Source organism: Plutella xylostella, chromosome 21 (genome assembly GCF_932276165.1).
Source record: "Plutella xylostella chromosome 21, ilPluXylo3.1, whole genome shotgun sequence".
Lineage (NCBI taxonomy): Eukaryota > Metazoa > Arthropoda > Insecta > Lepidoptera > Plutellidae > Plutella > Plutella xylostella.
Genome location: NC_064001.1, coordinates 7,897,054 through 7,916,879, shown reverse-complemented (window position 1 = coordinate 7,916,879; position 19,826 = coordinate 7,897,054). Strand labels below are relative to the sequence as shown.

General features: G+C 38.8%; 5 protein-coding genes across 5 annotated transcripts in view; 2 read left to right on the top strand and 3 right to left on the bottom strand.

Annotated features, from left to right (window-relative positions):
* On the bottom strand, nt 1-2,477 carry LOC105393916 (MATH and LRR domain-containing protein PFE0570w). The gene is made up of 4 exons (XM_011565738.3): nt 2,320-2,477; nt 2,078-2,162; nt 1,816-1,977; nt 1-1,369 (listed from the first exon to the last, which is right to left on the bottom strand). Exons 2-4 carry the CDS (start codon nt 2,114-2,116, stop codon nt 29-31), a joined length of 1,542 nt encoding a protein of 513 aa, XP_011564040.3. The 5' UTR covers nt 2,117-2,162; nt 2,320-2,477; the 3' UTR covers nt 1-28.
* Nucleotides 2,478-3,172: 695 nt separating this feature from the next.
* Nucleotides 3,173-4,847, top strand: LOC105393907 (60S ribosomal protein L36; the record flags this gene model as incomplete). Its single annotated transcript, NM_001309155.1, is given in 3 exon segments — nt 3,173-3,296; nt 4,017-4,109; nt 4,677-4,847. Coding segments are annotated over 3 exon segments (357 nt in total). The 3' UTR covers nt 4,818-4,847.
* Nucleotides 4,848-8,297: 3,450 nt separating this feature from the next.
* LOC105393909 (ribose-phosphate pyrophosphokinase 2) lies at nt 8,298-10,563 on the bottom strand. The gene has a single exon (XM_011565729.3). It carries the CDS (start codon nt 10,359-10,361, stop codon nt 9,330-9,332), a length of 1,032 nt encoding a protein of 343 aa, XP_011564031.1. The 5' UTR covers nt 10,362-10,563; the 3' UTR covers nt 8,298-9,329.
* A 426-nt stretch (nt 10,564-10,989) lies between these two features.
* On the top strand, nt 10,990-15,007 carry LOC105393910 (histone H4 transcription factor). Its single transcript, XM_038115997.2, has 7 exons — nt 10,990-11,255; nt 11,614-11,758; nt 12,149-12,390; nt 12,728-12,931; nt 13,334-13,557; nt 13,884-14,150; nt 14,523-15,007. Exons 1-7 carry the CDS (start codon nt 11,031-11,033, stop codon nt 14,836-14,838), a joined length of 1,623 nt encoding a protein of 540 aa, XP_037971925.2. The 5' UTR covers nt 10,990-11,030; the 3' UTR covers nt 14,839-15,007.
* A 940-nt stretch (nt 15,008-15,947) lies between these two features.
* Nucleotides 15,948-19,826, bottom strand: part of LOC105393917 (lysine-specific histone demethylase 1A-like) — a 25,692-nt gene continuing 21,813 nt past the window's right edge. Inside the window, exons 3-8 of the mRNA XM_048628510.1 lie at nt 18,968-19,138; nt 18,238-18,450; nt 17,769-17,964; nt 17,215-17,399; nt 16,487-16,861; nt 15,948-16,246 (exon numbers count right to left, since the gene is read on the bottom strand). Of these exons, the coding sequence (XP_048484467.1) occupies nt 16,000-16,246; nt 16,487-16,861; nt 17,215-17,399; nt 17,769-17,964; nt 18,238-18,450; nt 18,968-19,138 (1,387 nt within the window). The 3' untranslated portion in view covers nt 15,948-15,999. The remainder of the gene's footprint in view (nt 16,247-16,486; nt 16,862-17,214; nt 17,400-17,768; nt 17,965-18,237; nt 18,451-18,967; nt 19,139-19,826) is intronic.

Sequence of the window (19,826 nt, the reverse complement as noted above, 5' to 3'; positions counted from 1 at the left end):
TAAAAAATATCTATATTTATTATTAAACTCAATCAAATACAATTTTCTTACCTTCAAACGGTAAAATACCTGATTTCTTTTTCTTGGCCTCCCATGAAGGATGCAATTTTTCGGGTACAGATAGTTCAGTTTTAGATTGTGATGAATTATTCCTACTTTCATCTCTGCGAGTCTGTTGCCAAGAATCTGGTTTACTGTTAGCAAATGATTTATCACTTCTATTAGAATTGAAGCCATTTTGTTTATCAAACTTAGAATTGTTCCTGTTCTGTTTATCGAAAGAACCATTGAATTTACTTTCTCTATTGAACTTATCACCTTTTTGACTAAACCCATCTCTATTATTATAGTTATTAGTTTTCCTAGGTTTGAATTTGAGCTCATGTCCAAACATTTTCGCTCTTCTCATTTGTCTATTTCCTTGTCTATGTACTTCTAATATTTCGTCCGGTGCTCTGGGTTCAGCTAAAGACATGTATTTGTCACCAGTCGCAGTAACAAAGAATGGATCAACTATTTTGTTTTCAGCCACTGGTTTCTCATCTATGTCTTTCTTGAACTTCTTTGACATAATTTTCTCAGCAAAGTTTTTATGTTTGTTACTTTCTTTCACTTTTTTGGGTAATTTCTTTCTATTATCTTCTTTCTGTGGTTTCTTTTCTGAAATTGGTTTCTTTACCCCATTAAGTTTACATTTGCTCGGTTTAATGTTCAATTCTTCTGACAACTTCGGTGATTTTAATTGCACTTTAGTTTCAGTTATATCTTCATTTGTATCATTGTCTAAGTCACTTGCAGCTGAATCGCTTTCTTCTTTTTGTAAATTATTACTATCAATTTCAATATTATCATCTTCATCATGATGAGCATCATCGTCCTCATCAGCATCATCATCATCATCGTCGATACTATCATTTAAACTACTTTTTTGTAAGCTGTTATCATTATCACTTTCTTTTTCACTTAAATCACTTGCATCATTATTGTCATCCATTGAAACATCGATTTTGTCATCTGCTTCGTCCATTACAGTTTTGTTTGGTATCAAAGGCAAATCTTCAACTTTCCAGTCACCATCAGTTTTCATAGCTTTTAATTTCTGTTTTTCTTCTTTTGCTTTCTTTTTCAACTTTTGTTTCTCTTTTTCTTCTTTCTTAATTTTTCTTCTTTCCTCTCTTGACATGACAAGATCTTCTATGGGCATATTTGAGAATCTACTTCTAAAGAAATCATACTTGTCCTCCAAGGTTTTATGTAGTAAGAGCCTAGCACAAGCTTTTTCTTTGTTGACCTCTGGTTTGTTCAAATAATCTTTCAGTTCACCCTTATGTGTCACAGCAAACTTGGCTAATTCTTTATTGGTGATTTTCTGAAATAACAGAAATAGTTTGTAAAAGTAAGACATCTATTATAATTATACATATATGAAATAAATAGTAAATATATTCTCAGATTAGTTAGCACAGATAGCCATGTATTCAGAAACAACCACCATATTCTATCCTACATGAGAAATATACTGCTTTATGCTGTTTAGACCAGTCACCATAACACCATATTATCTACATTGAATTTGCAATGGGCTATTGAAATTGACATCACTTACATGAAGATCTTTTTATTACAATAAACTTATAAATGCATAATGATGATGATACAGGCAGTCCACTGAGTTTTATAAATGGCATAATTTGTTTCTCTTGTCAAACTCACAAAGCATTGTTAGCTATTTAATTCAAAAATTATGAAATGGTAGCTGCAATGCATACTGAAGTAGATTGTGATTGTTGATATGCATATTTTAACGTTACATACCTTAATAATGAGTACTTCATTAACAGCGGATTTAGCTTTTCTGTTAAGTTTTTCCTTTAACTTTTCGGGACATTTCTTCTCCGCAAATGTTTTAGCCTTTCTTGTAAGCTTGTGTATTACTTGTATTTTGGCCTGATTCAATTTCTTTTTCAGGTGAATCACCTAGAAACACACAATATAATGTTTTGTTAATATTCAGTACTGCAAAATGTGCACATTCATGGATTCTTAAGGATAATAAATTAAATATCTTTTCTCTCACCTCATTATTATAAGCCTGTTTCACTGCCCCTACTTCCATCTTGAGGTTTTACCTGTCTTGTTGGTAAACTAATCAACGTTTTCACCTGAAATTTAAAAAGAAAAGGGTAAATATTGCTATGTACTTACAGGTTATGTTCAGGGACTGTACGAAAATAACAAACTGTAGGTACTGATATTCGTGCAAGTTGGTTAGGAAAATTGGAATTTGTAGCTATTGCTATTGTATGGTTTAAAACTTACATGTATTTTATAATAATTAACTTATTTCACCATTTAGAACTACTATGATACTATGTTTTCAACCTGAAATAACCTCAAATTTATGTGCCACAGTGCTGAATCAAAACTGACACTGACAATGACATTGACATAACGAACGAAAAGGTGCACACACACTGAAACGAACAATATACCTACATTGTATTCCCTTTTGCGATGAATTTCTGTGAGTATATAAATGTTTACAAGCAGACTCAACCCACCAACCCGATATAGATCGCATTCGCAAACAGTCAAATATTTTTATAAATCAAGTTGAATGCCATCCGTGGGTCTCTTCACAACAGCGACAGAGTGATGGAGAGATTAAAGACGCCGACACAATAGCGGACGCGGGTTACGGACGCGGCTGTCAGCCGCGACATAGTGTGCACGGTCTTTTGGGACAGTTCGTGCCAGGTCGCTCTCGGACGTCTTTGTCATTCAGCTTTCAGACGTCCGAAAGCGATCTGGCACGAACTGTCCAGTCCCGGCTGACAGCCGCGTCCGTAATCCGTAAGCCGCGTCCGCTAGTGTGTCGGCGCCTACATATTCCAAAAAGTACTCTGTGCTCAGCTTCTGTTCAGAAATTGACAGTGACACTATTGACAGATTATGAAATTTGAGAATTTGACGTTTGGATTTCTAAACTGAAGTTTTCCTCTTTCGTTTTGTCGGCTGTCAAGACAAAAAGTATGTCGAAATTATTAAAGTTTTATTCAAGTAAATCTGTGAAATCCTAAGTTTTTCTGTAACATAAACATCCTGAAGTGAATTCACAAGTTACAGTGTGCATTGTCTAGTGTTTATTTTATTTACCTTTGTGTTATTTCAGCATGGCTCCGCGGTTTGAAATCGCAGTTGGTCTGCGTAAAGGCCACAAAACTACCAAGATCTCAGCTGGTAGGAAAGGCATTACAGACAAAGCCATCAAAATCCGCCCCGCCAGGCTAAAGGGTGTAAGTATTATGTTAAATTACTACGTACCGGACATTCTGCTACCCTTCCTTACTATAGCTACCTATGTAGTCTTGTAGGGTGAAGAGGTTATGTTTATAATAAACTATTGTTTTATAGTTTATCTGGTAATTTGGGATTCAATATATCCATAAGTCATCCTGAAATTACGGTCATGATCATGTTTTGTAAACTAACTGATACCATTCAATATCAGTTTTTCTAACCCTACTTTATACTTACTTGTGGTTGTTAACACTGCAGACATTCTTTAGTCATTCCTTGCTAATTTAGGATTAAAGCTATAATTCATATTACCCGATTCTTCATAGACAGCTTTAACAGTAGTCTAGTTTAAAATAAACAAAACTTATGAAGAAACATCTTCTAAGATGTATATTTCATAAAATACCATATCTCCATGTAACAAAATAGATTTTTACATACTTATTTACACTCATTCTATGATTTAACATCATAATACTACAATCAAATTGAATACAGTTGTTGAAATTTTGGTATATTTTATTGTTTTGGTGACAAAAACAATCTAGATTAAGGTTAGTCACCATTTTCAAAGGATTGGCCCACTAGATCAGTTCATATCTGACTGACCAGCTTCTGCAAAATATATCCGTAACAGATGATAATGATAAGGAGTGTCCTTTCATGCACCATATTGGTTTTTATTTTCTAATGAAATTATGTTTTTTTTATTCTAGCTGCAAACCAAGCACTCCAAGTTTGTCCGTGACCTGGTCCGCGAGGTCGTCGGTCACGCTCAGTATGAGAAGAGGGCTATGGAATTGTTGAAGGTATGCCATTGTGCTATTGCTATGTTCCCTATACTTAAAAAAGGTGTGGACTGATAAACAAATATCATAGGCTAAAGTTTTCTTGAGATTGTATAACTCAAGGGGAGCATTTCCTATGGTGTGGACAAAGAGAACCAGTATTATTCAGTTCTTAATGGTGAATAATAGGGCTTCAGGTAGGAACAATCTCAACTGTATGTATATTACAATGAGATTGTTTAAGTGTAGTTTAAAATGGCCTTAGCTTCATCAGTGATAATGCACAACAAATTTCCTCTAAAGATTTCCTAAAATAAGTTTCAATAAACTATGAAAAACAATAAAATGTTAATTATTATTATTCATACAAGAAGCCAATCTCTGAATGGACCAGCTACCATCATCAACATCAAGTCCTGGGATCCCTAATTAGGGACATAGGGTTCGAAGACCATGGTATATTACAATCTAAAATCAGCAATTGATCCACCTCATGTATTGAGCACACTCCAATACAATTTGGGGCACGGTAGTAGTGGGCCAGATTTTCATATAAAACACATCTGACGTAACTTTTGCCTATTCCAGGTGTCGAAGGACAAGCGCGCCCTCAAGTTCCTGAAGCGTCGCCTGGGCACCCACATCCGCGCCAAGAGGAAGCGTGAGGAGCTCAGCAACGTTCTCACACAGATGAGGAAGGCCGCCGCCCAGGCTCACCACCACCACTAAGTGACAAAATAAATCTAGGCTTAAAGTAAACTGGTGTTTTATTGTGTTGTTATTTGAGGATCAGGATGATATTTGGCTGTGATAGTATGGGATGTTGGAACTCATGAAATTACAGTCAAATTTAATGTTCTGCTAGGGTCTATCTAAACATATAATAAAGTAATAGGTTGTTTTTTAGGGTTCCGTAGCCAAAATGGCAAAAACGGAACCCTTATAGTTTCGTCATGTCCGTCTGTCACAGCCGATTTACTCGGAAACTATAAGTACTACAGTGATGAAATTTGATGGGAATATGTGTTGTATGAACCGCTACAAAAATATGACACTAAATAGTAAAAAAAAGAATTGGGGGTGGGGCCCCCCATACATGTAACTGAGGGATGAAATTTTTTTTTTCGATGTAGGTACATACCCGTGTGGGGTATCAATGGAAAGGTCTTTTAAAATGATATAAAGTTTCCTAAAAAACATTTTTGTTAAAGTGAACGGTTTTTGAGATATCAGCTCTCAAAGTCGTAAAAAGTATGTCCCCCCCCCTCTATTTTTATAACTACGGGGTATAAAATTCTAAAAAAAATAGAGGTGATGCATGCTAATTAACTCTTTCAACGATTTTTGGTTTGATCAAAGTATCTCTTATAGTTTTTGAGATAGGTTGATTTAAGCTACGGAACCCTTTGTGCGCGAGCCCGACTCGCACTTGGCCGGTTTTTTTTAGCTAAAGTCACCTAAAACTAAAATTTATGTATGGGCATTCTTTTCTTTGCGGGTGGGGGGGTTCTGAATACCTGCACCTGGCTGTCTGGCATATCCACTTAGCTAAAAAACTGCCTCTAAGCGTGCACCGTAAGAGCAAGTGGTACAATTACTTTACATTCCATAGTGAAGAATTCATTAGTACAGTAAAATGCAGACATTCTATGAGAAATAAGTTTTCTTCTATTGGTCAAAGTTCCATGATAGCTTCCGCTAGAGGCGCCACTTTGTATACGTCAGAAGACTTGAGCATTTATACTTACTGCAAAACCTAGACTAGTAGCCCTGTTATTACCAACACTTGCATCTATCTGAACAATACCGTTCTATTCACAGATCTAAGTTTACTTAAATAACCAATAGATAGGTAGATGGCTATCTCGGTATAATGCAGAACAAATGACGTTCTTACTCTGTTTTGTACAATGGCATAAACAACTGACTGATCAGTGATCAATAACGTCAATAAACAAAAGCATCGTTGACGAAATGAATACCTAATTATAATACTTAACCACTCACAAATAAAGATAACCCAACGACCTACCCCTAACGATGTTTTCTCGTCATCATAGGTATAAAGATAAAGTACCTACTTACAGAACATTGTATTATTCGCCAAATCCTCCATTTCTGGTGGTTTTCATTTTATTATGTAGGGTGAACGTTACAGTAGTGCATTATCTCTGCATGCGAAGAGCCAGCTTTTCTGCTTTTACACCGGTAGGTAACGAGTAATACGTTTGTAAGGCACGAGAGAGTCGCCACCTAGCGGTACTCGTGTTGCACTAGCTCCAGGACTCCTCCCTACTAGTCCCTACTCTTCTCACGCGTGGTAATGAGTAGTGGCGGATTTACTCAAGTAGGTAGGTACTTTACTTACCTATATTTTGAGTGCAGGTAAGTAGGTACCTGTAGGACTAACACTGTATTTCAGGGGCCAGGTAACTAACTAACTACTTATAACAGTTACAACGATAACAAAATATACCTACTTACACTGAAATAAAGTACATCCCTATCTACTTACTGGGAGGTAACATGTTCGTAAGGAAACTAAACACTCAGCCAATCCTATAAAAAGTATGTAGAAGTGGCAACCGTCATAACTACCGAAGAAGCAGTGTTCGTTGGGGTAGTCGCGTCCTCAAGCGAAACCCACGAACAGGAGTTATTGATGTTAGAAGTTATTAGTTGAGAACCTCCTCCTTTTTTAGAAGTCGGTTAAAAAGACCAATCATAGAGAGTTGTGGTGATGTTTACGAGAGTCATGCATAGTCCGGAAGTCAAAGACTGTAATTCAATAAACTTACCTACTACTCATACATATCTACAGTATGTAGGTTAGGTACCTATAGCTAAGTAGTTTGTTGTCCCTTATTTCTTTCTCTTACTTTTTAGGGTTCCGTAGCCAAAATGGCAAAAACGGAACCCTTATAGTTTCGTCATGTCCGTCTGTCCGTCTGTCACAGCCGATTTACTCGGAAACTATAAGTACTACAGTGATGAAATTTGATGGGAATATGTGTTGTATGAACCGCTACAAAAATATGACACTAAATAGTAAAAAAAAGAATTGGGGGTGGGGCCCCCCATACATGTAACTGAGGGATGAAATTTTTTTTTTTCGATGTACATACCCGTGTGGGGTATCAATGGAAAGGTCTTTTAAAATGATATAAAGTTTTCTAAAAATCATTTTTCTTAAAGTGAACGGTTTTGGAGATATCAGCTCTCAAAGTCGTAAAAAGTATGTCCCCCCCCCTCTATTTTTATAACTACGGGGTATAAAATTCTAAAAAAAATAGAGGTGATGCATGCTAATTAACTCTTTCAACGATTTTTGGTTTGATCAAAGTATCTCTTATAGTTTTTGAGATAGGTTGATTTAACTGTAATTTTGCTGCTACGGAACCCTTTGTGCGCGAGCCCGACTCGCACTTGGCCGGTTTTTTTTGTATATACCTGTGTTATTATATCAAGAATCGCTTAATCTTGGAAACCTTATCGTGATAAAGATATGATTGCTGAAGATTAATCGTTGCATAACGTTACGGTCAATCGATTAAACAAAGCATCCCTCCATTTCATTTTGTGTTGGAAATAAATGTAGGTAGGTAAGATACAGCGCCCGCCAGAGCTGACAGTCAACCTCCAGTAGTGGAGAGGCACTAGAAGAAGAAGGTAGAGTTCGGTCTGAACAACTTGATAGTTCCTGAAGTTGGGTGCCATTACCTACATTTTTGTGCTTTAACAAACTACCTACTGCAAATCATTGAACGAATAAGCGATTTGTCTCTGCCTACTTCAGAACTATCAAGTTTTTTGAATCGTACTCTACATCATCAGCCCGTGGTAATCTTCTACTGGTGGTCAAATCCCGTCCCAAGGAGAGTCACAAAACTTAATAATTTACATGGAAGGGTTTACTATAATGGGTGACACCTACCCGTTGTTATGCTACTGCCTATCATAGGATTTAGTGTAGCCTCATTGGATGTTTTTAATACTTACCTATTTATTTAGAAATTCTATTTACATTCTCGTAGGTATGTTCTCTATCGCATCTCTACGCACATTCGCAGTGTCAATAAGCTCAATCACAAACAATTTACATCATTCATGGTTGACCCCCAGTGTCATAGTCGATAAGACGATAACATAATAACTGCTAGAGTTGCCATGATGTAACATTCCATTGGTAACTCAAATAAAACAATCCAATATCAATAAAGTATTTCTATTTTAATGTCTTAAGTTTAATGTGGACCAAATATACATATAAAAATTTAGATAAAATATAAATTTTGAAGGCATTATCTCAACTTTCAGGCATAGTCATAGTCAATCTGCCTTTTAGCATTTTATTTAAAACTCGTGAAGACAAAATACTGAGCTTACTATGTTAATTAGATATTTTTTTTCTTCTAGGAAGAAATAACTAACAAAAATGAATGTGCAATAAAAGTAGTTTCAAAAATGATCCTTTATACTTAACAATTAATATTACGATCATGCTTTACATACTGATATAAAAGTTATAAGACACTTACAATATTTCTATTGTTTAAAATCTGAAACAAAAATCTACACAATATACCTGCTATAGGTATTGAAAGATTTCATTGTAACAAAATTATGCATAAAGCTAAAATGGCATCTGATATTTAGTTTTGATAACACCAACATTGTCTTTTACTTAATTATATGGCATGATAACTAAAGTTAAAATATCCCAAACTTAATTTTTAGCAACTACATACATAGGTTATTAACTGTGTAAAGAATACTTTCAGATATAATCAGCGTACACACTAATGTTTGTAAATGCAGGTAATAAATGAGATGGCAAAATGTGGAATGAGTGAATATTGAGGCAGTTACATATTGCAGAAAATCTAAGTTTTTGTCCACTTATTGTTTTTACATAAACAATTCCATAAAAGAATTATTACTGTATCCAGTAAAATTATATTTGAGACATATTGATAGCTACTGTTCATAAGGCTAATACACAGTCCTTAATTCACTATGAGATTGTAATCTACAACTAAATTGCTAGGCATGTTATGTCATCTCAATCTATGACTTCCACATTGCTCCATTACAATTGTTTTCACTGGCAATGAATTAAAAATATGTATCACTATCAGCAACGGTGTAACACATACAGATGATACTAAATATTTTCTTGTAGAAGCTAACAAGAAGATTATAAAGACCCAAACTTAAAATGTACTGAAAGTGAAAGCTAAACTAGTATGGAACATTAGAGAATAGATATGATACTGATTCACCGTTATGGGTGCGTCTCACAGCCTCTGCCAGCATCATGGATACATCAATACACTGGATTTTGGGACATTCCTTCATGTGCCTTTCCTGTGGAATAGTGTTTGTTACAACTACAGCCTCCAGGCACGCATTGTTGATGCGCGAAATGGCTGGACCCGAGAAAATACCATGTGTTAGTATAGCATAAACTTTTATAGCCCCAGCTTCTATCAGCTTTTCAGCTGCATGGCAGATAGTGCCACAGGTGTCAGCCATGTCATCAACGAGAATGGCAGTGCGGTCCTTCACATCTCCTACTAGCACCATAGAAGCAACTTCATTTGCCTTTTTCCTCTCTTTGTGGATGAGAGCAAACTCGACATTCAATCGATCAGCGATGGAGGTGACTCTCTTAGCACCACCTGCGTCAGGGGAGACCACAATACTGGTCTTCCAGTCAGGGATGTTCTCCTTGATCCATTTGAGCACTGCGGGCTCAGCAAACAGGTTATCGACGGGGATGTCGAAGAATCCCTGTATCTGTGAGGCGTGCAGATCCATAGTGATGATGTGGTCGGCGCCGGACACGGATAGGATGTTGGCGACGAGCTTGGCCGTAATGGGCGCGCGGCTCTTGTCCTTCTTGTCCTGGCGCGCGTAGGGGAAGCATGGGATGACGGCGGTGACGCGCGAGGCCGACGCGATCTTGCACGCGTTGATCATGATGAACAGCTCCATCAGGTTGTCGTTGATCTCGCCGCTGCCGCTCTGCACGATGTACACGTCTTCGCCGCGCACCGACTCCCCGATCTCGACGCACGTTTCCATGTTGCTGAACTTTTTGGTTACCACTTTGCCTAAATCGATACCAAGACGGTCCACGATCTTCTGGGCGAGGTCGGGGTGGGAGCTCCCGCTGAACACCTTGATGTTCGGCATCCTGGTCGTGAGAGGGAGTATGGAGCGCTCGGGGAGGTTCACTACAGTTTCTTTAGCCGATGCAGTAGATGGCATCAGCACACGACAAACACTTTGCTTAGCAGTCGCCTGCGGAATGTCAGCTGATAACAAAGAGATCAGCTATTTATGAACTTCTAGTAGCGATATCAATTTGCCTATCAACAACAACGTGGGAATAAATAACAGCGCCGTAAATACGCCGCACAAATTTTCAACAAACACGTTTCTTCGTCGCTTTTTGACAGCAAAAAATAGTGTTGCCATGCTCCAGATTTAAAGATTTTTAGTAGACATAGAACGTAAACACACAAAAATCTGCATAAAAGTCATGTGATTACTATCCCAGTTTCTTAAATTCGTCTCAGTCTGGTACTATCATATTTGCAAGTTTTGATCTGTGATATCTGTCAGTGTCAGTTTTTATAAATATCGTTGTCTGTGAATTTTGTGTGTTTGTTATGGCGGGCTTGGCGACTGACCCTTATTTATTTCTATTTCTTGTTTTATTTCCCAGTTTAAAGCCGTCTATTGAATCTGAATACAAGTCTTTTACTCTTTGTGATGTCCCCTGTGATCGTTTCTACTGGAAAAACTGGTAATATCATAAAAGACAGTCACGTGAGGATAGAAAACAAAGATTAGTTGTGGTGTTTTGGTATTGACATGGTATTTTTGTGAAAAATAATATTTGCCTTTCAAATAAATAAAAACACGATTTCAACCATGCAAGGCATGGATAAGCAGAAACTGTTAAGATGCGCAGACTGGCTAGAAAAGCAGAACGACCAGGAGCCTAAAAAGCTATCACTTCAGAATAAGAACGTGAATGACATCCAGTTCATAATAGAAACGAATGCGGTTAGGAAGAAGTTCCTTCTAGCCGCTGCCGAGGACGACGCGTCTGTACCTGATGGTATTGACGAGCCTCAAGTAACACCTAAGAGAGTGGTATGTAATTTTCCTCTATTTAACTCTTAAACTATATTCCTTTTATTAAGTACACTACACTGTACCCTATTTATGTCTGTTTTTGTCCATCCATCCAAAGGTTGTCTGGAAGAGATCGCTATAAGCAATAAGACCGCCTTATCCTAGGCTAATGTTTATGTAAAATTGTTAATTATTTCTTGGTGTATAAAGAGTAATCTATCTATCTTTATTTTACTAATATAGGATATAAATGTACTAAAGGTGGGCCAAATCATGCCAAATCTATTTTTTTTTTAAATTCAATTAATCTATCTGTTATGAGAGTTCTTAGCTTTGTAATAGTTACAATAATTGGCATCTAATCAATTTGTTGCAGCCTCTACGCAAATTACGAAAGGAACAATTAAACATTGAGTGTCAGTGGCAAGCCTGCAACTGGTCCACGGATAACTATGATGAGTTTCAGAAGCATGTCCGTGGCCATGTCACTGATCTTCATGTACTTGAAGATAGTACAAAAAGTAAGTATTATTTGAATATAATTTGTTAGCACAATGACAAAACGTCACCACCGTGGAATTGGGCAGGAGAAAGACTGTTAACTACTTATTATTTATGTGCAGTTATTTAAATGAAATACTGAATTAAAATTAGGTCAGTGTGTTTGATGCAATAATATTTTTCTTAATGAAAGTCTACTCCCATTTTGAAAGAAAAATGGCTCATATACTTGGCCCTCTTAACTGCTGTATGAGCTCCCTTCTAGATGGATGCAATTTCTCATAGTCTTTGATACTTATATGAATCACAATTTTTATATACCACAGGATTGTATCATCCACTCAGGATTAATTCACTTATCTGCCAGGCAGTGTAGGAACTGTCTGTACTTATAAACTTTCACTTTTCAGTTGAATATGTGTGTCTATGGGATGTTTGCGGGCACAAAAGTAAGGATCCCAGTGAGATAGTCCGTCACATCAATTACCATGCCTACCACGCGAGACTCCTGGCCATTGGGTTCAACGGCCGGGCCACATTGAAGCTTGTTTGCTGTAAGAAAGACTCAAACAAAAGGAATGTTTTGCCACCACTTCCGAGTGACCATTATTGCATGTGGGTGGGCTGTTCAGAGAAGTTTGACTCTATACAGGTAAGTTTCAGTAATCAATTCAACATATTTATCAGTAGCCTTTCATAGGTATGTAGTGGCCACGGTCCAAGATAATTTTTAATGTTTGCAAGCATAGATTATGCAAAATCAGCACATGTACACTTGGAATGCTACTAGCAAAGTGTAAACATAATTATGATCTAAGCATTTTTAGACAACAACAGCCAACCATAATTATCATTCTATATTTTCCTACAAGCATGCTAGAACCGTGTAGTTTGGCACACTCTTTGTGTAAACTCTCTTTTAAAACACAATCAACTTAACCCTTCAGACATTCTTCTTCAATACACAGTCAACTTTATTAACCCTTCAGGCATTCTTCGACCACGTGACCCTCCACATCAACTACGCTGAACCCCTGGTCTGCTCGTGGGCCGGTTGTGGCGCCACCTTCACCCGACGCACGATACTGGCGACCCACGCGCGCACACACACAGGGGAGAAGCTGATAGCGTGCTACCACTGCGGGCAGCGGTTTGGGTGCAATAGGAAGCTTTGCGATCATTTGAGGAGACAGGTGAGGTTTTGTTTTATTGTGTGCACGCCTTTATACTGGCATAGATAAACTAGATGAATGCATGTTCTATCAATCACATCGCCGTTTTTAGCACGAATGTGATATTTATCTACGTCAATAGCGAAGCTGTGCAGCTGGACAAGTTTTACTCCCTATCTAAAATATATTGTGGACATCCATAGCCTATAGTAGGCCTCTCCCTAATACCCTGATTACACCTACCGAGTAGAGTGTCCGAACCAGTGTCCTCAGCCGAGCACTCATTAATTGCTAGCCGTTCATTGGCCACTGGATGCGATCTATAGCTCTCCTACATGTATTGCCCGCCTAATTTGTAGCTAGATAGTGCTGTTATATATAAAACTAAAAACATTACCAATAACCCACCTACCCCACCCGCAGAACGCCTCAGCCTCCGCCGGCCACATCTGCGGCATGTGCGGCCAGCCCTGCGCCTCCGCCTACTTACTGCGGCAACACACTCGCTCCCACGTCTCAGTCTACGCGTGTACTCTGTGTGACATGACCGCGCCGACGTTGAGTTCACTAGCGAACCATGTGCGGTATAGGCATCTCGGGTCAAGGCCCGAGGTTAGGGTGCATGCGTGCAAGCATTGCGATTATAGGTTAGTATTTAGTGTTTTAGCACAGACGTCTATTATAGACTAGACACCATAAATGGACACATTTCTATGAAAACCACGCGTGCCGATTTTTTTTACTGATAATGACAGCTGGACGGAATATGTATGAACAAAAGTTGAGAAATCCTCAAAAACTAGTCAAAAGGTTGACCTTTTGAGTAGTTTTTGACACGCGCAGTACGTACACTTGGAGAATCTAGTATAATAAACATCCGTGTGTTTTACCTATAGAGTTAGAGGGAAAATCAAAGATACATCACTAATCCCTATAGCCACTGTATCTAAACACTTCTATAATTTCATTCCAGGGCAATAACAAAATGGGACCTAAACAAGCACGTGAAACGAAAGCACCAGAAGAAAGTGAAAAAGAAAGAAAATGGCGACAGCGCCAGCGAACCGGAACAATCAGATGAAGAGGAATATCCAGAAGTAAAGAAGAAGGAGAAGAAGAAGTACATCTGTCACATGTGTCCGGAGAAGAAGAATAAAATATTCACGATCGGGACGAAACTCACGTCGCATCTGGTCAAGGTGCACGGGGTTCAGTGGCCGTTCGGACATAGCCGGTTTCGGTAAGAAATTCACTTATCTCCTTTAACCGTGATGGGTGTATTATATACTGAACATAGGGCTAACAACATTCTGCTAAAATACGCTGGATACCGACGACAATGACGACGATGATGAATGACGGTGGAAAGTCTCGATTTTGATATTTATTAAGTACTTAAATGTTTGACAGAAAAAATAAAGATAATAAAATGCCCCCTATAACTTAGTAGTTAAATGACATTCTTAACGAAAGTCAACTTAAAACTACTACCCATTCGAGAGAAAAACGGCTCTTTGGTACATTCTAGGAGAAGCAGGCCCTCCATACCCAATATTTGTCACATTTTCCGCTTCGAATAAATAGAATAACGTTCTTATTGCTATCATTACAGGTACCAAATAAGCGAAGATGGGATGTACCGGCTCACCACAACCAGGTACGAGAGTCTAGAAGTTTCCAAAAAGATTGTAGATGGCTCTGCCGTGTCTGGACCAATCATAACCTCGTATGAATTCGAGATTGTCAAGAAAAACGACGCTACGGAAAACACACCGAACCAAATTGTCATAGGAGTAAAGGGCGAGAATGAACCCAGTGACGATAGCATTAAGAGCGAAGGCCAAGGGGTAGAAATTACGATGTGTGATGTAGATGAGCATGGTAATATTATTAGTTCGGAGGTTATTCAGGATGTTTTGTATAGTTAGTGGGCTATGCTGAGAATTGTTGTGGGAAATACCTAGTTTTATTTTAAATACTTGCATAATTCTAGTGATATAAAAAATTACGACTGACTCTTTGTAAGAATTAGATTATAATCGTTGTTATGTGTCGTCAGTCGTTATGATAAGTACTTACATTTTAGTGCGGTCAAGTGCAGAAAAACCTGACCCCCCTCTCATAGTAACAATGCTTCTGAGGGGGGTCAGGTTTATCTGCCCCTTACTGTACATACAGTTACATCTTAGAGAATCTATTTATATATTTTTGTGTTTTTATATGGCGACCAGACAGAATTTTCGCTTGTCATTACAGTGAGCCGAGAGTACTTACAAGCCTAATTACTGAATATGATATTTGACTTGTAACGTGCTCACATAGAGGGAAAGTTTAATGTCTATCGCCACCTTTAGTCTGTAGATCATTATCCAGGCATACTTTTTATGTATTTTTTAAATGTTTTTATTTGGTATTGAAGAGCTTAGCTTAGGCTTTGGATAGCGATATAATTTGGCGATACCTATGGGTTTTCTGATCTTCATTTTTTAACATACATTTTATGCATTCATAAGCATCTTATTTGTTAGAATCTTTTAAAAGATAAGGATATTTTTGTCAGTGGTGCAAACGTATATATACGTATTCACGCGTATTTTTACTTTTAAGAGCCGTTCTGGAATAATTTTAATGAAGTACATCACCAGGAAGAAATAATCATTATAATGTAAGTTTAAATAGGCATTGATCTGTATATTTTTGGTGCACTAATGATAAACAAAAACATTAGTCGTGTTTTATGAAATATATTTATTTTTAAAAACATCTTATTATAATTTAATCACATAACCTAAATACAAGAACAACAATAGCACACGAAGATTAACAATGCTTTAAAATTTGTTATGTGCTTGGATTTCCCTGTAAAGTTGGATAGTTAGGATTCTTTTAAACATAATTAACATAATAACTATCCATACAACATCTAGAGCTAGAGGATTCAACCTATTCGATAGTAGAGTAGGCATAATATTACGTACTTAACCCTGTAACTGCCAGTAACATCATCTTATTTTTTTATATACGTATTCCTTTTTTGAAAGCCTCAATAAGTCCGTCAACTTTTTTACTGCCAGTAACTATCTTACTTTTTAATAAATTCCTTTTTTAAACGCCTCAATAAGTCTATCAGCCTCTCTAAAACCCGCTTCAATAGCTCCATGGACCGCCCCGTGCCTGTGATGGGACGTCGCTTCGCCTCCGAAGCAGAGTATGGGGAATTGGTCATTATAGTAAAGAGGTTCGCTCAATGTGATGGCGTTGCCACCATGTTGTTCGTTGGCCACGCTTCGGTAGGCGTATGCGCCTCGTGCGAAGGGATTGGACGCCCATTTTGATCTGGAAATGAGTTATTATTATTTATTTTAAAAAAATAGAATTAATGATAAAAGCAGTTTCTACCACAAACCACAACATACAGCAGGTTCAGGCAAAATTAGTAATTTTAGTGAATAGGTTTCACGCGATTCTAAACTTTAAGGGCGGCGGATTCCCCAATGGCAGTCCGTAAAGCAGGTGATATAATACTGGCAGCTAGGCCACATACGTATAGATGTTCAAAAAGATCGCTGCTCTCACCTTAAAATGGACTTGACTGGTGTGACCTCAAACTCCTTGCTAAACAAAACCTTTAGCAACTTAATGACTCCCGCTTTGACCTTCTCTTCGCTAACTTTCTCCATTTCTACAGCCCCCTCTCCATAAATCCAAGCTAACAGCAGATTCGGCTGGTATTCAACAGTGTTAAAACCATAGATTTCTGTTATCCATCTCTCTTCTTTAGAGAATTTGTCTTTGTCTTCCGGTCGCCATAAAACGGCGAAGCTTGAAGGGAATTTTGGCCACCAGGGTTTGGTGAATTCGATGTAGATTTTGTCCAAAACGCACATCTGAAGATTGTTTATGGTGTTGACTTTCTCGGCCGGTAGTGGCGGGTTGAATAACTTAGCGTGTCTGGAAAGATAATTTATGTTTTATACTTTAAAATGTTATGAGATGGAGATGTTGGATGTGTTGGCGCATCTCCATGGCAAATGGAGGATCCTCCGACCGTGTGGTGTGGCCTGGCGGGCAGCTGCCCAATATATCTGCCACAAGACCTATGAAGCTCATTTGTAATGTATAGGTATAACGCGCGCAGGTAAATAATTAATATGAAAATTACTGACGTTACCTATTTACATAATTGGGAATGAGTATTCGTAAACCGAATAGAGCTAGACAGCTGGAGACCGGTCCGCCATCTATAATACTCATTTCCAGCTTTAGTGGGACCACTAGAGGCTATTTAATAAAAGTCAACGCACCTCTCCTTCAAAACCCCGACCGACACAGTGACCAGCAGACTCTTAGCGGCGTACAGACTGCCGTCCCTGCACTGGACGTGGACCAGTGGCGCCGCCGCCGCCTGGCTGGCCCACTTGATGCTGGTCACCTCCTTGTTCAGTAGGATCTGGATAGGCAGTTGTTGCGTGGGGTCGGGGTGTTTGTTCTGAAAGGAGAAATAAGCGGTAATTAAATAGCTAGATGTTTGCTGGTTGATGAAATGCCAAAGAGTGTAGTGGCGCATCTTGGGAGAGGCCTGAATCAACAAATCGTTCAAGAGGTGGACGATTACGGACTACTGATGATGATGAGATAAAAGGTTTCCTTAATAAATGAAAAACTTATGCTAAGTCACATAGCATTCACTAAATCTAAGTACCTTTAGGCCGAATATGGAATTCTATCAAACTACCTATTTTTTTTGGTCAATGACTAGTTAGGTACTTCAGGCAAAGAAGTAGCTTCCAGCGACTAGCTAGTATCTACCCCAGACTCTTCGAGTTACGGGAAAGGCGTACAAAGATGTCCCACTCACCAACAAAACATCCAACACAGTGGCATACCCTCTCCCCTTCCAGTTCAGCATGAACTCTCCCTCACAGCCCCAACTCTCGTGCAGCCCCCGCAGAGACTTCCCGCGCTCGCCGCCGGCGTGGTTGCACCGCTCGAACCACTCGGCGAAGGAGGTTGAGAGATGCGGGTCTTGTTGCAGCGACGGGGTTGTCCTTGTTCTGAGGATTGGTAAGGGTAGATTAGGTGTGGCACTTGGTTTTTGGTAAACCTACCTACATTATACATATAACTTACAGTGCTTAATCAATAAAAAGGTAAGTAACTGAAAATGGGCTGAATCGATTTTTGAAATCAAGAATAACTCTATCAAGTCATCTCCGAGAATACGGTTTTGGCTCAAACGTCCGCTGCCAGTACCATCTACAAAAACTGAAACCCCTGCACACAAGTTTAGGTTCGTTTGTTAAATACAATTTAAAATAAGTACTCACGCATCCCGCACGCACTCCGAAATAGACTTCGCGTTATTTTTCTCAGCCGCTTCAACCGCTTGGCTCAACGCGTCTTGTATGGCCTTACCCTGGTCTTCAGGGACCAAGTCTCCGTTGGACCGCACAAACCACTGGTGGTCTGGATTGGGACGCCCGAGTAGGTCAAGAGGGTTGGCAAGCTCGAAAACTATGTTGTCTTTTTCGCCGTGACACCTGATACGAGGGTTAGCTGATTTAAGAAGTAGGTATAGGTACTTAGTGGTACTCCTTGTATATAGGATTAGTAGGTCCACCAACCCGCACTAGGCCAGCATGGTGGACTATCTAGGCTTAGGCTAGACTTCCTTATCGGAAGGAGACCCGAGCCCGCAGCAGTGGGGACGAAATGGGTTGTGATGATGATGATAGAGAGGTTTAGAAAATAAAAGTCAGGACACTTTAGTGTGAGCTCATAATTTTAGTTAAGCTAGCTCGGTAGCTGTATAAGTAAATGTTTTCTAGCAACGCTGATAAGTCATCTCACATTTGAATCGAATCAGTCCATCGAGAGAGATTCGAGGCTACAATCAACGAGCACGAACAGAACAAGAACGAACTGACAGTACCTACCTGGGTATCTAGATACAAACGAAACAAACACTTATTTCCCAAGCAAGACGTACCTAACTAACTAGGGCTTCGTACATAGTAATTTAAAACAACACGTAGAGTTTCGTACATGGTAACTTACCAAGCAGCGCCAATATCCAGCCGTCGCTCCCCATACTCCACGGTACAGATCCTGCCTCCGACCCGCTCAGCCGCCTCCAGACCGAGCACCTTGAGCCCGGCGTCGTGGAGCCGCCGCAGCGCCGCCACGCCCGACGCGCCGCAACCGACCACTATCACGTCCATTAGTTGCCTGGAAGAGATGTGGCGGTTGTGTTTGAAGAAATCATGTTGTAAGTATAAGTATCTATAGAGTGCGGGTGTGGTTAACTTAGTTATTTAGTGGTAAGTTGCATGACATGATCAATTAATGATGGTACCAACAACATTTGATACAGTGATGCACCTTTCCCTGTAAAGGGATAATGCAGTAACCGACAAAGTTCTTTAAAATGTGCAAACTTAATTGGTGGACAACTTCTAGTAGAGACCAAGCGAACAAGCAAGCGTAAAATGCCCTCCAGCCGTTGTAGTTACTGATGATTTTCTTCTAGTGACCGGATGAGAAAAACATTATGTCAGCGTCCAGGTCACCATTTTGGGCTGAGGACGATGATGATGAATACTTAACGCATAAGATTATTGTCTCTTAAAAAAGAAAAATCTTTAAATGCTTCTTGATTTCATCACGATTAGATTCGATAAAACCGAATAGGAATAACCTATAGATCCAATCCAATAGCCAATAACATAATAACTAATATAAGTAAGTACCTATGTTCAATCGTTCTACCTAATCATTGTTTTCGCTATGCATGTTTTGATAAACATATATTGAGAAAACAAATATTGTATGACAGAGTACTTACGACATTGCACTAAAACTATTTGTTCTTTAAAACATCACAACAGTCAACAACACAACACGACAAATTCTGACT

What these genes read in the sequence shown, in the direction of transcription:
- LOC105393916 (XM_011565738.3), bottom strand. Translation starts at nt 2,116, where the DNA reads ATGGAAGTAGGGGCAGTGAAACAGGCTTATAATAATGAG. An exon ending in AACAGGCTTATAATAATGAG is followed by an intron (nt 1,978 to 2,077) that starts GTGAGAGAAAAG and finishes GTGTGTTTCTAG; the next exon opens with GTGATTCACCTGAAAAAGAA. An exon ending in ATGAAGTACTCATTATTAAG is followed by an intron (nt 1,370 to 1,815) that starts GTATGTAACGTT and finishes CTGTTATTTCAG; the next exon opens with AAAATCACCAATAAAGAATT.
- LOC105393909 (XM_011565729.3), bottom strand. Translation starts at nt 10,361, where the DNA reads ATGCCATCTACTGCATCGGCTAAAGAAACTGTAGTGAACCTCCCCGAG.
- LOC105393910 (XM_038115997.2), top strand. Translation starts at nt 11,031, where the DNA reads ATGCAAGGCATGGATAAGCAGAAACTGTTAAGATGCGCAGACTGGCTA. An exon ending in AAGTAACACCTAAGAGAGTG is followed by an intron (nt 11,256 to 11,613) that starts GTATGTAATTTT and finishes AATTTGTTGCAG; the next exon opens with CCTCTACGCAAATTACGAAA. An exon ending in TTCGGACATAGCCGGTTTCG is followed by an intron (nt 14,151 to 14,522) that starts GTAAGAAATTCA and finishes CTATCATTACAG; the next exon opens with GTACCAAATAAGCGAAGATG.